Source organism: Anopheles cruzii, chromosome 2 (genome assembly GCF_943734635.1).
Source record: "Anopheles cruzii chromosome 2, idAnoCruzAS_RS32_06, whole genome shotgun sequence".
NCBI classification, from domain to species: Eukaryota; Metazoa; Arthropoda; class Insecta; order Diptera; family Culicidae; genus Anopheles; species Anopheles cruzii.
In genome coordinates, this window is record NC_069144.1 from 50,183,009 (window position 1) to 50,198,436 (window position 15,428).

The 15,428-nt window shown below is 45.9% G+C and overlaps 1 protein-coding gene across 1 annotated transcript in view; it reads left to right on the forward strand.

The window, feature by feature from the left end:
* Window positions 1-15,231, forward strand: part of LOC128278044 (collagen alpha-1(XVIII) chain-like) — a 28,044-nt gene extending 12,813 nt beyond the window's left edge. The window contains exons 8-12 of the mRNA XM_053016683.1: window positions 756-782; window positions 4,117-4,247; window positions 9,756-9,935; window positions 13,171-13,398; window positions 13,565-15,231. Of these exons, the coding sequence (XP_052872643.1) occupies window positions 756-782; window positions 4,117-4,247; window positions 9,756-9,935; window positions 13,171-13,398; window positions 13,565-13,628 (630 nt within the window). The 3' untranslated portion in view covers window positions 13,629-15,231. The remainder of the gene's footprint in view (window positions 1-755; window positions 783-4,116; window positions 4,248-9,755; window positions 9,936-13,170; window positions 13,399-13,564) is intronic.
* The last annotated feature ends 197 nt before the right edge of the window (window positions 15,232-15,428 follow it).

A 15,428-nucleotide genomic window follows, 5' to 3' on the forward strand; every position in this document is an offset into this window, starting at 1 on the left:
ACCCGGAAAGCACCGCAGTGACATTCTTCAAACCCAGGACCCCACGCCCACCGGTAGTGAAGATAAGCTGGGATAATATTTTCATATTTTTGCCGTGCCAGGACACCATTTGGGGCCCATTTCGGGCGCCTGTCGTGTGCCAAAAACTAGGCCACGTGGCCAACTGCCGTGGCCAACATAAACAAGACGGGCCCGGCAGGCTAAGCAGATGATCCTGTTTCCTGTCGCCGTTCCTGTCTGTGTCTGTGGTTTTTTTCTTCTCCCTTCGGCTGACAGGACGGACCGCGTTTCAGCGTTTTATTTTTGCCAGCAGAAGCGCCAGAAAAAAGCCCTAAAATATACACATCTAGCGGTAATAAAAGCTGGCAATAAAACGATGGCCAGAAGTCACAGAAGAAGACGACGCGAAGGGCGTTCTCCAGGGCTAGGGCGAGAACGACGATGACGACGTGTAAACCGGCGACATTTCAACGCGCCTTTTCTTCATAATATTCGCGTGTTCCGGCCTACGAATGATTTCACATTTTTCTCTTTCTTCTCTCTTTCTCTCTCTCTCTCTCTCTCTCTCTCTCTCTGTGCTGCGCTTTCGGACCACTAACAATCCATAAAAATAAAACTACGATCGCTACAACGTCGTCGACACCGGTGCTGCTCACCATTATAACCACCCGACTAACTATATAAATGTATAAAATGGATATAAAACATCGCTCCGAAAAAAACCCTCTGAACCACCAAAACACGGCCGTACGTAGTTCACCGCCACACCGGAGTATGAGTCGGTAAATATTTTGCCAAATGATTCGTTCTTCCAGAGGCGAGCCGTGTTTGGCCTGACCTCCCCTTGGGCCTCTTTCGTCGACTTTCGTTGGCAATATTTTACTATTTCGCTTTTGTTTTCTTTTTTGTCTCGCTCACTTCAACATACGCTGTACGCTTTGTTCGTTTCGCCATGCCGTTTTATTTCGTGGCGGCCCACTCGCGCCACCCCTGTGACTTATCCCGGGGTCATGGTTTCTAATGCTTTTTTTCTCTGCCGTCTCTGCTTTCCCTTTACGAAAATCTTACCCCTGCCGGCCGAGGGCGCGAGTCCTTGTGCACCCACCCGTAGCCCGCCGTTGCCGTTCGTTTATTTATTATTATTTCTGCGAATTTCCTTTCCGATGCGCCACTGCTTGAGCTTTATTTATTCAAACATCCATTTTATCCGATATTATCTTCACCGGAACACCGGAAGCCGGCGACGGCACGCGGGGCGGGACGGGGCTGGACACGCGAGGGGATCTTATTACGGTCAATTCTGCCTCACCCGCAAGGCGCGCCCCGATAGTCTTACGGCACTTATCTTTACATCTCCGGCTTCTCCGGCAATCGAATTCCGGTTCCCGGTTCCACATCGCGCATTACTGTTCGCCCGGCATTCGGTTTGATTAGTTTGCCCGACCGGCCAAATGATGCATGTTCCGGGTGTTGCGGGACACAATCTACTTCCATCCCGAATCGCTCGATGCGATTCGCCTCTGAAAGCAAATATTTTCTTCGCCTTCGACTTTATTACGGACACTCCGTTGCATTATTACTCCATGTTTTTAAATTTATTCCGTTCCGGTTATTGGTGGTTCCGAGCCCGAATCGAGGCGAACGTTCGTGCGAATGGAGGCGCCTGGCACGTCACGGTTGCACGTGGCAAGAAACCTAAAGCTGGTGTCCGAATTAGAAACCGGGACGTGTACGGAACCAACGATGGATAAAGTGTTGAGAATTGCGCTAATGTTGAGTTGTGGAACGACTTATCGACCATCAGCCAATGTCGCTCTTACGCGATGCTCATAAATTATCACATACGATCGTGTTGATGGTCGCATTCGCATGTCCGAAGCTATGACCAAAAGATCATGGAATTGCCCGACCAAACAATGCCGCACACGGAGGTGGACGAAGCAAAACATTTATTACGATCGTAACGAACGATAATAATCATAATTTTGTAACCGAAATCTTACACCAGTGCATTTTTCGATCGCAAGAAGTCACGTTTGCACAGCAGTGGGCAAGAGATTGCATTACGATTCAGCTTGAACAACGAACGAACCGCACCACAGTGTTGATGTTTGGATCATGTGCGATTATCGAGATGATTTATGCCCCCGAAAGCCATGGGCGGCGATTATGGCTCCGTTAGTGTTTAACGAGCGCCTGCCGGCTCTGGTAATGCATCCATCGATTACTGTAATTATGCTGCACGTCCCGTTTCGCTGTGTCCCCGGTGCCATGCAGGGTGTCGGCAGGGAACTAAAAATTAACGCTCCCAAAACGTCACTTTACCAGCATCGTCAGCGTTCAAGGTGAAGCCATTGCACAGAGCGCCGCTGTGTGTCGCACCACGGTGGATGTACTTTTCATCCAATTTTAATTAAATACAAAATACCCTACTCGCGTCAGCCTCAATCTCCGCACGTTAAGTGTTCTCCACGTTCTTGCTCCGTCCGTGTGGAGCGTCCTAGGCCGAAGCGAAAGCTGTCTGTGACCCTCGCTTGCGAAACGCCGTTATGATTCGTTCATCGAGCGGGAGCCATCAACTTTTAATTTGACGAAAAACCTGACAAAAAATCGCCAACCCTCGAAGCGGACGGACCAAGCGGAACTCTCGTTCTCAAGGGGCGCCTCAAAGCGTCGGTGTAGTTTTAAACACGCCATGAGCGATTCGATTACTGTAATTGAATTTTGGCAATTACGATTTAAATCAACGTTTTTGTGTGTGTGTGAGTGCGTTTGGTTGCCTCTGAGTGCCAATCTCATTTACACTCGAGTGTCCCTCGTACACTTTTGCGTTGCGTTTGGTCAGTCAGATGGCGTTCAGTCTATGTAAAGTCCAGCGACAAACGATAGTGTTTAGGTTTTCCGCCACGTTGCCCATAGTGACGGCCTCAAATGTTTCAATAACTTACTTGGAAAATGAGCTAACTTATTTGAGTAAAAACTTTAAACAATTCCGATAAAACGGACCAGAAATGCGAAAATTGTGAGTTGAAAAATGGTGCCATGGCAAACCGATTTTCAAACCGTTGAGCTGCCTTACTTGAGCGCTTTCGAACACGGTGATGCCTCAAAAAAAATTCCCCTCACAGGCTACAAAGGCTATTCAGCTTAATTCACTCCCCGGCAAGGCAGTACGATTTCATTGTCCTTGGAATTTTGAATCGGCAATCAGCAATCATTTTTCTGGTCCTCAGCGCAAACAGCAATTTTCTTCTTCGGCCATCAAGCTCCAAATGACGAGAGGATAATAATCAAAAAAGTGTTCTCATTTATGCTCGCCGTTCGATTGCACTCACGGCCCGATTCACTCTATTTGATTTCTTCCTGGCTTGTCCACCCATTTTTTTTGTTCTCTCGCGTCACTCGGCAAAGTGATCGTGGGCGCTCCGTTTGGGCCCTTCGCGGCTTCCGGACGATTCAAGATCGATTGGTTTGCAAGATTCGTTGATTGCTCTTCTGTCCACCTTCTTGGCCTTGGTCTTGTTCTGCAATCCAATCGCGCCCTTCATCATGTCGGCCCCTGGCCGTTTTCTGCGGGGCTGCTTTAAAATCTTTATTGTATGATAATTTGATTACTTTCGCCCGAGACCTCCAATCACAGCGAGACCTTCATGTTTTTTTTGCGGTGCTTCGCGTCGCATTTTAACAATGTCCTTGCCCACCACTTTTCAGGTCAAGTGGGTGCCGATGGGTTTGCGTTCAGCCCAACGGAATGCGCTTTCTTCGCTTTGCTTCACCAAACGAAAATAAAACCTTGCTCCACTTGGATTGTGTGGCACCATCCTTCAGGGGTTTCAGTTCTCGAATTCTTTTCATCACCCTTGCGTACTCATTCGTCACTTTAATTTCTTTATTTTAGCGTTCACGTGGCACCGAGTGTTCGAGCTCGCGAGCTGCTGCGTGGCGGCCTTTTGACTTTCTCTTGGCAATACCACTATCATGCAATTCCACGGCTCGTTGCGAAGCGTACAGCTCACGATTTGACTTAACTTTCCGACCGCTCTCAGCACTTTCTGTAATTGTTTGTGTTCCTCGCCAACCTACTTATGTACGTTCTTCTTCTTCTCTTTCGGCCAGTTGCGGATGGCAGCACTTAACGAGCCGTACCCGGGCGACATGCAGGGCATCCGCGGTGCCGACTTCGCGTGCTATCGTCAGGCCCGCCGAGCCGGTCTCCTGGGGACATTTAGGGCTTTCCTGTCGTCGAGGTAAGTGTGTGCCTGTGTGTGTGTTCTGCGTGTTTCTTTCCATTTTTCTTTCCCGTATGAATCATTTTTATCATCTTCCAATGCCACGTTCGACCGTCAAACGTTTAGAAAATTGGTCTTTCGGTGACGGCTAAGGCTGCCGTTTGCTCTGCGTTCGTTCGCGGGCTGGGCTGGTGCTCCATCAAACCACTCGAGACCTCGTGGCGATTGCCACCATAATGAAATCAGCCGGACCACCCCCGTGGTCACGTGGTTTGCTGTTGGAAGTTTTATTTTTCTTCCCCGAGCATTGAATCACGTAAATCAAATAAAAAGCTTCGCCATCGGGCAGCGTTCGGGGATCCGTGGGTGGCTTCGGATTGTTTGGCTTTGCGTTCGTCAACCACGCTGCCATGCTGACGGACACTCGAGCCATCCGTTGGAAAATATTGCCACGCCGCTTGATTGGCGATGCTTTACCTATAAAAGTGTTTCTAAAACTGTCTTCCAAATTAAGTGAAGCTACGCATTTTGGGCGAAAGCGAAATAGAAAATATGCCCAACTCAACGCTTGTTTCTACAACGGATTAGGGAAAACAATAGTGAACTGTTGTAATACCAATTCCATTTTTATATCGATTTTTATCCAATGAACCATAAAGAAAAGCAGTCAAGATATGATCATTATGAAAAATTGATCTTTGAGCCCGTCTAAACCCAAACCAACATTATGAATCGAACATATTACAATTTTTTATGGATTTTTTAATGTCCAAAGGATACAATCTCATGAATTTGCAACGGCCAGAATGACGAATTAGCTTCTAGTGCAACTTTACAATTGTTACCGACGTGTGTATTTTTCTTTTCCGCATTTTCCACGACAACCCAGTGTCGTAATAAACAAGGAATCCCCGGTCACCATCGGGTACGGGTGGCTGAGTCCCCGAATGCGCCCCCCAACGGTGCGTAATGATTCTCAAATTTACAACATCCCACGTTAAAATGTTTTGCCCTCCTGGGGGGCGACAGGGCGAATCTCATTTTTCTAATTAAACATCGACGTGCTTGGACGGGAAACTCCACATCAGCGGTACTATATTATTCCAACTTTGCGTGAACGGAACCCCTGAGTGGCATTCCCTAGTGGCTATTTTCGGCAATGCCCTGTGAATACCAACCAGCGACCAAACAATCTCCAGAATGAGTTTGTTGCGCAGTTTCAGCACCTAATTAATCACACCGCGACTGCCTCCGAAAGCGGCGAATTTTACAATGATTTTTTTTTTGCTACGCCCGGTAAGCCGCAGGATGTGGAGCAGTTTCTCCAAAGGGTTCCCCGGCCTGGCCAGATCAAACTCTACTTATTATCGCAATTTAATTTCGTGAGCAAAATTACTGGAATCTGTAAAATTTAAATTAGATTCATTTTCTCAATGGTTAACGGTTTGCCAGCGCGCGACCGAAGCACGATTTGCTGTCAACCAAACTTTTGGGATGCCATTCATTTTGTTGGCCAATTTTCCTCGTCCTAGCCCAACGTCGGTCTCGCATCGCGTCGGTTGCAAACCTTCTTCGTCACGACAACGAATTGTTCATCGTAACGGTTGCTCGCTGACGCGCCAGCGGACGTCGAGTGTATCCCAAAGCACCAATTGGGCCACATCGCCACTTCTTGCGTCCATTTCGGGCACTCCGCTAAATTTAGCGAAACTCACATCCGGAAGAGATTTTCGTTACGCGCAGCACCGGCACCGGCTTTTGCATGCCATCGGTGGAAACGGATTTAAATACTGTCGAAACATATGTGTACGTGTGTCTGGCGAATAAGCTTCGCGTACAGCAACATTACGTCCTAACAACGCCTCCACGACGATGACGAGGGGAAGATTATCCTCTACGACTCGGTTAACGAAACACATCGGGTCCTCGGGGACGGTTGGCGTTTTGGACGCGGACGGTTTGTAGGATTTATGAACAAATCCTTCCGCTAACTAGCCACTCCCGACGGTTTGACGTTAGCTTTCCACCTCAGGGCGGGGTGGAACACGGCCCAAACTTTTCCTTTCGACGCCAAACAACGGTGGCCGATCCTCCGTTCGAGCGTAGCTAACCCGTACTCCGGTGTGTCTAGAGTTTCTCTCTGGCAAAGAGTTTCAAGCTCGCCGGCAAATGACGGGCCTGAAAATTGCGTCGTCCTGCATAGTTGGGTAAGAAATTTTCCAGACACTCCACGACATTGCGGGCCAGCAAATGGATGTTTTAGAGGCGGTAGTTTATTGGGCCGGAGCAGAAAATGCGGAGGCTTTTATTGAATTTACCGGCGCATTACTGACTTACATAACGGGAAATTAGGTGTCTTACCACATGAAACAAAACGTCAAAAGTCACCAACACGCTAAACAGACATTTGGGCAATGCGAGTAAGCACGATGTCGGTCTGATAATTGTTCTCAGTTTCGGACACAAAATAAAACATCCGGCAGTTGGAAGCTTTTAAAGTTGTTTAAGAGCAATAGTGAGAAAATTGATCCCTAAATCTTGAAATACGGAATCTACAAAAATATTCAATTGTTCTTCTATTTTACTAACTACGGAAAGTTATGTCCCACGTCTATTGTAAAACTCGAAACCTCAAAGCTCAAAGGCTAATCCATGGACACGATGAGACGCGGTTCTGCTGTCGCCATCCCCTAAAGCAATTACAGGACAAAATAGCCTTTAATTATTCACAACATGCGGTAAACTGTTTGAAAGTTTAATCATCTTGAATGATCGTTTGCTCCGTTTCGATTTTCGATCGGTCAGACAGTCAGGTGTCACTCTTCGATTTCCATTACATCAGAACAGATTCCATTAAGCCATGGAACTCGAAACTGGGGCAGCACTGCAAAGTAATTAAAATGCTTTCCAACGGCAGAAAAAATCTTCATCTTCATGTCGATTCGATCTTCCGTTTTCCCGGATCCCAACATCGGCTAAATAAAGCTTCATTTATCGTGTTCGGCCCAAATCACCGACTGCGTCCAATGGCGTGTGAAAACTTGGATAAGCCGACGTACAGCGGTTGAGCCGGTGCTCCGTACCGGGCCACAGGGTCACCGTTATCCCCCACAAAGCTGACCATAATAAAATTAACACCAACCACAGGAACGCCTCGTGGTATCATGGAGCGTTCTCCATCGCTAACATGTAACCTCGAGGCTCTAAGAATTCCGACCACAGCCAGAGGCACCCCCAACGCAAAGATTGTGCTTCTCACATGCTTCTCGTGCACCTCCGGACGCCAATCCAATTAGGATGCAATTTTAGACATCGAACATCGCACCACTTACTTGCTGACGGTCGGTGTCGGTGTTTTGGGATTGCTTTGCGATTTGGCGACAAAACGATACTTCCTTTCGATCCGATGATTCGGTGACCCAGAATGGGGATATGTCCTTCGACGACCACAGTCGGTCGGTCGGTAGGCCACGTTTGGCGGCCACGTTTGCTGGCGCAACCGTCGGTCGACGACGTGAACGGGACTGCGACAAAATTAAACAAAACACCAAAACCATCGCCGAAATAGAATCGCACTGACACTCCCGTACCGGAAGGCCAGCCGGTCAGCGCCACCGAGAACGTCATGCTGGGCGGACGGAAAGATGAAAATGCAAATTATCTGTCTAACCGACCATCGTGACCGACCAACGCGGCCCGATGCCTTGGGGCGTTTCGTTCGCCATCGCACGAATTGATAAGTTTCTTGCTTGAAAAGTAGCTCTTTTCGTTATGTTCAATATTAAATGTTCACATTTAATATTCACATAACTCATCTTCATTCAATGTTATCTTTCATCAGTTCACCTAAGAGTAATAGTTTAAGCATCTTTGAAGTATTATGACGTATAAGGATAGCAAAAGTGCAAGATCCTATTTGAAGGTCAAAGATTTCGAGCGCTGGTCTATTCGAATGCATAAATATGCCGATAATAAAGCGAATGATAACACGATGCAGCCTGGTTAAACATGGAAAATCAACCATTTGATATCCTTTTCATTCATTCCCTGAAACATTCCATCGTTAATGCTTTTAAATGTATTCGAAATAGGTAATTCTAATTTGTAAAAAGTCGAATTCGACTCTCGAAACTTTTCATCCAACTTGACAACGAATGTAGCTGTGCACCGGGCCACTAACTGCAGCGCTTTTCAACGTGTTTTAAGAAGGAAAAAATCTCTCCTGAAACCATCCGACAGTCCAAGACACCCGCTGTGACCCGGCCTAGTGCGCTCAGGCAGGGCTGAAAGAAAATTAAACTTCAGCAATGGCATCCCGTTGCACGGCATGCATTTTGTAGTGCATCAGCACAGAGCAACTTGCCCGGCGCCGCCAGGTGTGCATACATGGCCACTTCTGCTACTACCTTTGACCTAAAGAATCTGCCTCCGAACTGGGTCTAGATTTCGAGTAGAATGCTTCGCTGTCTACATGGCGCCCAGCTCGGTGCGCCACTCCAGCCTGTGCCATGGCGAGAAGTGCTGCTTCTTGGTCGACCCGACAGCCCGACACTGTGTTCCGAACAGCAACGAACGCTAGAATTGGTCCGAGATGCCGTCATGCCGCGTCGGACTGCGAGGCGGTTTTAATATTTCAACTATGCATTTGAAACGTTTCATTATTCATGGCAATTGGTATCGGCGAAGTGGATGAGATGCTACCGGTTGGGTTCGCATTCGGTGTAAAATAAGTTGAACCCGAACCCGACCGGGTGATGTACTACAGCGAACCGAAAAGATGGCAAGATGGCGTAGATTGTAAACGTCACGAAGTTCGGAACAGCTAATGGCACGTTGGCGATGGAGAATTTTATTACTCAATTTTCACCTCACAGCGTGCGGTGGGATAATTTTATTGCTCGGTTACGTACCTAATCCGCTCTACAAACTCAAGTCCGGAGCACGCTACGCTGCTTCTGCTCACGCTCTGTTAGAAGAAGTTTACGAAACTCTGTGGAAAGTCTAGTTAATGGACACGAAACCTAACCCCTAATCTTTTGTCAACCGAGCCTAATCCACAAATGAGACACAGCTCCCGGTACGTTCCCGGTATGAAACATGCCGTGACACGACTAGAGGTGCGCATCAACACCTCGGGACGCTACATTTTATGTCCCACGAAAGCTGCTCTCTGTTACCTCATCAAGAAAGGCGGGGTTATAAAAATTGCGACGTACAAAGCTGAGCTGAGTCTTGTTGGTAATTTGCTATTCTGAACAATTTAAAGTATGTACCTCAGGATCGAACTAAGGAGGAAGTTTAGTGACAAACGTTTCCACTCCCTCGCGGGATTCTGTTTATTACATCACTCACATGCTCGAAAAGTCCCAGTTGACGTTCCCGAAAAGTTTGAGCACGAGTTCGTCTGACACTGGTTGGATCCCGTCTTCCGTATGCGGTGCTCTCAGAAATTATTGACCACGGCTGGCGATTGAAGCAGCGCCACGCGTGACTAACATGCCATTTTTTTCACTCATCTACTTACAGAATCCAAAACCTGGACTCGATCGTACGAATAGCAGATCGTGAGCTGTCTGTGGTGAACACCCGCGGTGACGTGCTGTTCAACACGTGGAATGGAATCTTCAACGGCCAAGGAGGCTTCTTCTCGCAGGCCCCACGGATTTATAGCTTCAGCGGGAAGAACGTCCTCACTGACATGGCGTGGTAAGTGTGTAGCAACAACCCCAATTCCTACACCCTGCTTACGCCCGTATAGATGGTTTTATGTCACTCACTCGCTGCTCTAAAAAAGGCACAAATTATTGACGAACTGTCGGTCGATCGGCCCGGAACTGACGGGAAGGAAAAGTCTCTACCACGGCATGACAAATCTCCTTCGGGGACTCATTTTTCAGAGATTATAGCTACAACGGTCCCCCAACACCTAATGTGGTTTGGTTGTAGTAGCAATGCTACCCAAAACTTCTAATAGGACGCACGTTTGAAGATGGACGTCGGAAGCAAACCACACAAGCATGTCAGCTTTGTCATCGGCTTAAGTCCGAGCACCGGTGACGGATATCCTCGAGGGAATGGAAATTAATGCTCTCCACCGCTAGGTTCACCACACGAGACCCCGACCTTCGTTAGCCTTTGGACTTATTGCTTCTGCTTGAGATTTGATCCTCCCATTAGCTGCCACATCCGATGGCCCACTTGTGAGGATTCGGTCATCAGTATTATAAAAACAAGGATGTGTTTATGTTCAATTTAAGAAAACATTTGTCAGCAGGAACTGTTTGCTATTCTACTGACACCATCATGATACGTTGTACCTTTGCAACTTAAGATGTATTATTTAATTTTAATATAAAATGGACCCACATCAATACGCTATAGAAACGAGTTTTACAATAAAAATTTCAGTTTCCCCTTTGGGAGTTCGTCATTCCAAAGAAATTGTCGATTCACTTCTTCGGTGTCTCAAGCAAAATAAATTCTCGAAGCAATCCTTTGAGATTCCCAAATGATGTATCAACCTGGTTCAGATTTATTCCTCCGTGATAGCACAGACATTTTCCTTTTTCCAAATTGCATCGTTTGCCACAATTCAATCAATTTCTAATTCTTGATTGGGTGCTCTTTGATGATTTGCCCGTCCTGACTGGTGCTCCTTGCATAGTCCCATCATCACCTGGCCGTACCCCGAACCTTGCTTTTCCCTGAAAGGTGTTGGCCTTGGACGCAGAAGCTTTACACTAGATGTTCAGGCTCGTTCCGATTTCTAAATCAATGATACCCTTGGGTCCTTTGCCGACAGGCATCGGAAAAGAAATGTCTTCCACTCGCCCGACACGGACGTACAGTTCCGGAGGTGCTCTGTGGCTTCGAATTCATCGACCATTATCGTTTGCAGCCACAAATGACTCTCATGATAATTCGCAATTTATCACAGCGATGGACATAATTTATTCGACCGAAAGTGACGGTTGAGGCCCGGGAGGAGACATGACCGCAGAGCTTGCTGGGGACATGTTTCTTCGAATAAGAATAGTAACAAAACGTAAGAACCCTACAGAAACTAAACCGAACGGCAACATCGTCAGGGATTAAATGCTGCTTTTCCATTTGCTCCGCAGCATACTGTCCAACCAATGCCGGCTCGAAAGGGAGCAAAATCCAATTAAACGTCCACGAGATCACTTGCTGGGGTCGTCCGGGTCATGCATTCATCCGATTTTGAGCAGATTGTATCAATCACACACGTTCTCCGGGTATCCGGTGCCCGGACCGTAGAGGCTGATGCTCTTTCGCTTGCCACATTCATATTCCTGCCTGAACCACCCTGGTACAGTCGGAGAAGATGTTACAATAAAATATGTGTCAAATCAAATTTGCCAATCGAATGAAGTGACACGTAAATCCGGGGCCCAATCAACATCTCCAGGCAGAGCCTGTGGCTTGTGGCAGTTTTATTTTTCTATTCAATAATCGCCGTCAATCACCGAGTCGGGCCTGGCCACCCGACGCGGCTTTCGCAAAAATGTCACTCTATGGCCCGGAAATAACAATTTTGAATGGAGTATTTTTCTATTTCCTTTGCTTTGTGTGTAAGTCGGTGTCACCGCCCCAAAATTTTGCTCCTACTGGCGTCACGATAGGGCTCACCTATGACCCATTGTCAACCACGAATGATACCCACCAAAGAAGAGCCAAGAACCTAGAGCATTTGACTAAGAGGATAATGCTGATATTTTAACTTCATTTTCCGAAAAAACAGAAATAAATGCACACCGTGCTTGGCCAAGCCTACCAACTGCCTACAATTTACGAAAATTCTATGTCCTCGTTGCAGGATGCAGCACCACCAATTAATAGTCCGTGGCCGCTTCATCGATCAACACTCGCAACAGAATTTTAGCACACAATGTGCACTGTTTTCCAATTTCATTCATCGGCCAGATGTTTAAATACAATTTTTTTCATTTTACCTGACACCTGGTTCCCTGGTTGCTCGAGAACTCTACCATAAGAAGATTGAATAGGACTGGTTTTAAGGATTGCGATTGCCACCCACAGGATTGCGAAAGGTCAATGTTTCTGTGAGTGCCAATGTTTCTGAAGGCTTAATTTTCTGACGGCACCGTCAGTGGAAGCCACATTCACCTTTTGCAGACTGTAACCCTAAAGCTATTACTTTCAAAGCTAATTTCCCGATTTGCCTTTTGGTGCTCATAAACCAAGCGGAACATCGCGTCCTGAACGGAAGCGGTAAAGTGTTTATGAGGATCGGATGACGTTCGGCTGAATTTGTTAATGCCATCCGCCTGTCCACCATGGTCAAGGTAGCAACCCAAAATCCCCGACACGGCAGCCGGTTTATTGGCACCCCCACCCTATTCTGCCAAGGTTTTCTGCTAATGTTTTGCAATTTGTTGCCTCTACAAACGCTGCAAGCTACATTAAGCAGTGAAGCATGTGGAAGGAAAATGAGCTGCCATTATGCTCCCTGGACAGGGCTGGTGTACCCTATGTGATGTTACCCCTAGGTTTTTTGGACCCATTCCTTCAGGAGGCCGAGCGGTGTATAAATATGCGCCGGCTCTTTAAAAGACCCAGCATGATAAAAGTTGCGTCGTTTTTGATTGAATAAAATTGCTCTTTATCGGTAATTCTTCTACAGTTATCAGTTCAAAATCCCACTATTAAATCTTTCACACATTGATGATATGTAATGAAACTTTTGTGTATTTCATTATTTCATAAAGTAATGCGTGTAGAAAATGTTATCCAAATTTAATAATATTATATTAATCGCCGTGTCGTTAAGCTACGCCATCATCGACGGCCATTATGCACAGATTCCTCAATTTGGCCAAAGTATTCTAAAATTGCCCAAAACTTTGGCGTAAGGGTGGCACGAGATATTAACCCCAATTTTCCTACTATTCATCCACAGGCCCCAGAAGCTGGTGTGGCACGGTTCCAGTGCGCTCGGTGAGCGTGCCATAGACACTTACTGCGATGCTTGGCACTCGCCATCGCCGGACAAGGTTGGTCTGGCCAGTAGTTTACTTGGCAATAAATTACTAGACCAGGAACGGTTTTCCTGTGATAATCGGTTCATAGTGCTCTGCGTTGAGGCGGTACCACAGGACCGGAGGCGGAAACGAAGGGACACTAGAAGGTAAGATATGGGTGACAGAGCACCGTAAGGTCGCATTGTATGTCGGAGGGCATTCGGAACTTTAAATTAATAATGAAAAATGTTCAAATAATTGATAGAGAGACTGTACCGGTACCGATGGATGATATTGATTATAAAGATCGCTTTCTATCTGTTCCCGTTTCAGCCAACATGAGTTTGCCAATGAAGAAGAGTACAGGCGATATCTGCATAGTATCGTCACGGTGTAAAGATAAGAGAAATTCGCATAGATTTAAATTTTCCAAATACTCATCACACAAAAGCCGTCGTTACCGTAATAGCGAAGGATGTCCACCGTCATCATCGTCATCGTCATATTGAAACAAACACATCACAAACTTCCCGTTTATCGTCCGATCGCTCGAAAGTCGCGTAAGTTGAAAGCGCCGATTGAACTACTAGAAATGAACTTATGAACCCCGAAGGATTGGGAACAGTACCACATGTTCCAGAGGATGCGTCGAGTAATTAGCGAAGTGCCAGCGGATAGCTAACGTGGGACACAGCACACGGGAAAAGGGCATATATTTTAAGAAACGATCGACGGATCAGCCATCGATGACATTGAAACTGATTTAAGAACTAATGATAATAAGTAATTTTAACGGAAATCGTGGTCTATTTTTTCGAATTGATTTTTTATGTCCTATTTTGTGCACACTTGTACCATAAGAAGAGGGTAGAGAGGTGAAAAAGGCATACAAACAGTTAAGGAGATAAATTAAACCATTTTAGCGCGTAAGAACAGTACAACGGATGTGTTAGAAGGCGTAAAATGTTAGCAATAAAACAGGGCTGGGGCTGAGCGCGCTAACACGAGATTCAATTAATGCTTACTAAACTAAAAGTCTAACCGTGTCAACAAAAGTCAAATTCCGAGTCGATACACTACCGAACTCTTGTCACGTTGATAGTCAAATTAATGCCACAGTCATTGATTTTATTAGTGTGTACTTACACTTAGCGAATCGCGAAGACGCTTAGTTAACGATATAAGTCTCACCGTTGTTGGGAGGCAGGTTTTTATCCGAATTAAGCAGCAACATATTGTAAGTAACAGTACGCTGAATGAAAACCAAACGCAACTGTCTTCGATTTGGGGTCTAAGCACAACTCTCGTTATGCCTAAATTATCACTTTATGCGCAACCATCTTGTGTAACGTTTCATTTCACCAGACAACACAACTCATCCGTTAGAAAGTGGGAAAATGGGCAACCCCGTCGAAAAACTTACGCATCGTGCGCGCAAGTGAACAATAATGAAACGAAACCAATAGGAACAACTAGTTAAATTGAAGACAAAATCGTGTTGTGAATATGATGGTAAAATCTAGCAGCAATTTACAGAAACATTTATGTCTGCAAAATCGATGTGCCGGGCGTCATTCAGCCAAGTTCAATTTACCTATTCGTTGTGGGACTAAACATTTCCGGTTTCATTTCTCTCCAGTCACATCACTTCTACTCTTACCCAATAGTATTTTAACTACTTTCTAAGTTTTGTTTCAAAAGTGCGCCATGGGAAAAGGCAAATAAAACTCGTATTTACTAACAAAGGAAGGGTACAAGCCATCGGCGCCGTTTTTATGCAGCTCGTCGTGGTGACTGCAACGACAAAATATTGAAGCCAACGTACAAGCTTTGTGCATATTACATAGCTAATGAGTTTAACGATTGTTTCCGTTTATTTTTTGTTAAAACTATGGGCGTAGAATATAAGCAATTTTGGAGTCAAGATAACGGTGTGGAAAAGATCCGAATGTAATCAACTGTTACGGTACCCAGAAGGAGAACTGAAAATTGACTTGCTGTAATAAAATTCAAACCCAATCTGAAAGTTTGCATTGTTTCTTATTTGAATTACTCGTCATTACCTTGAGCAAGTCAACGAAAGGTAAGCTGTAAAATCTCGTGTTTCTCATGTTTTTGCCAAACAGTAGCTCATAATTGTACACCAAACGGAAACATCGATATGTTTACACATTTTATTTTCAAACTTCGAACATAA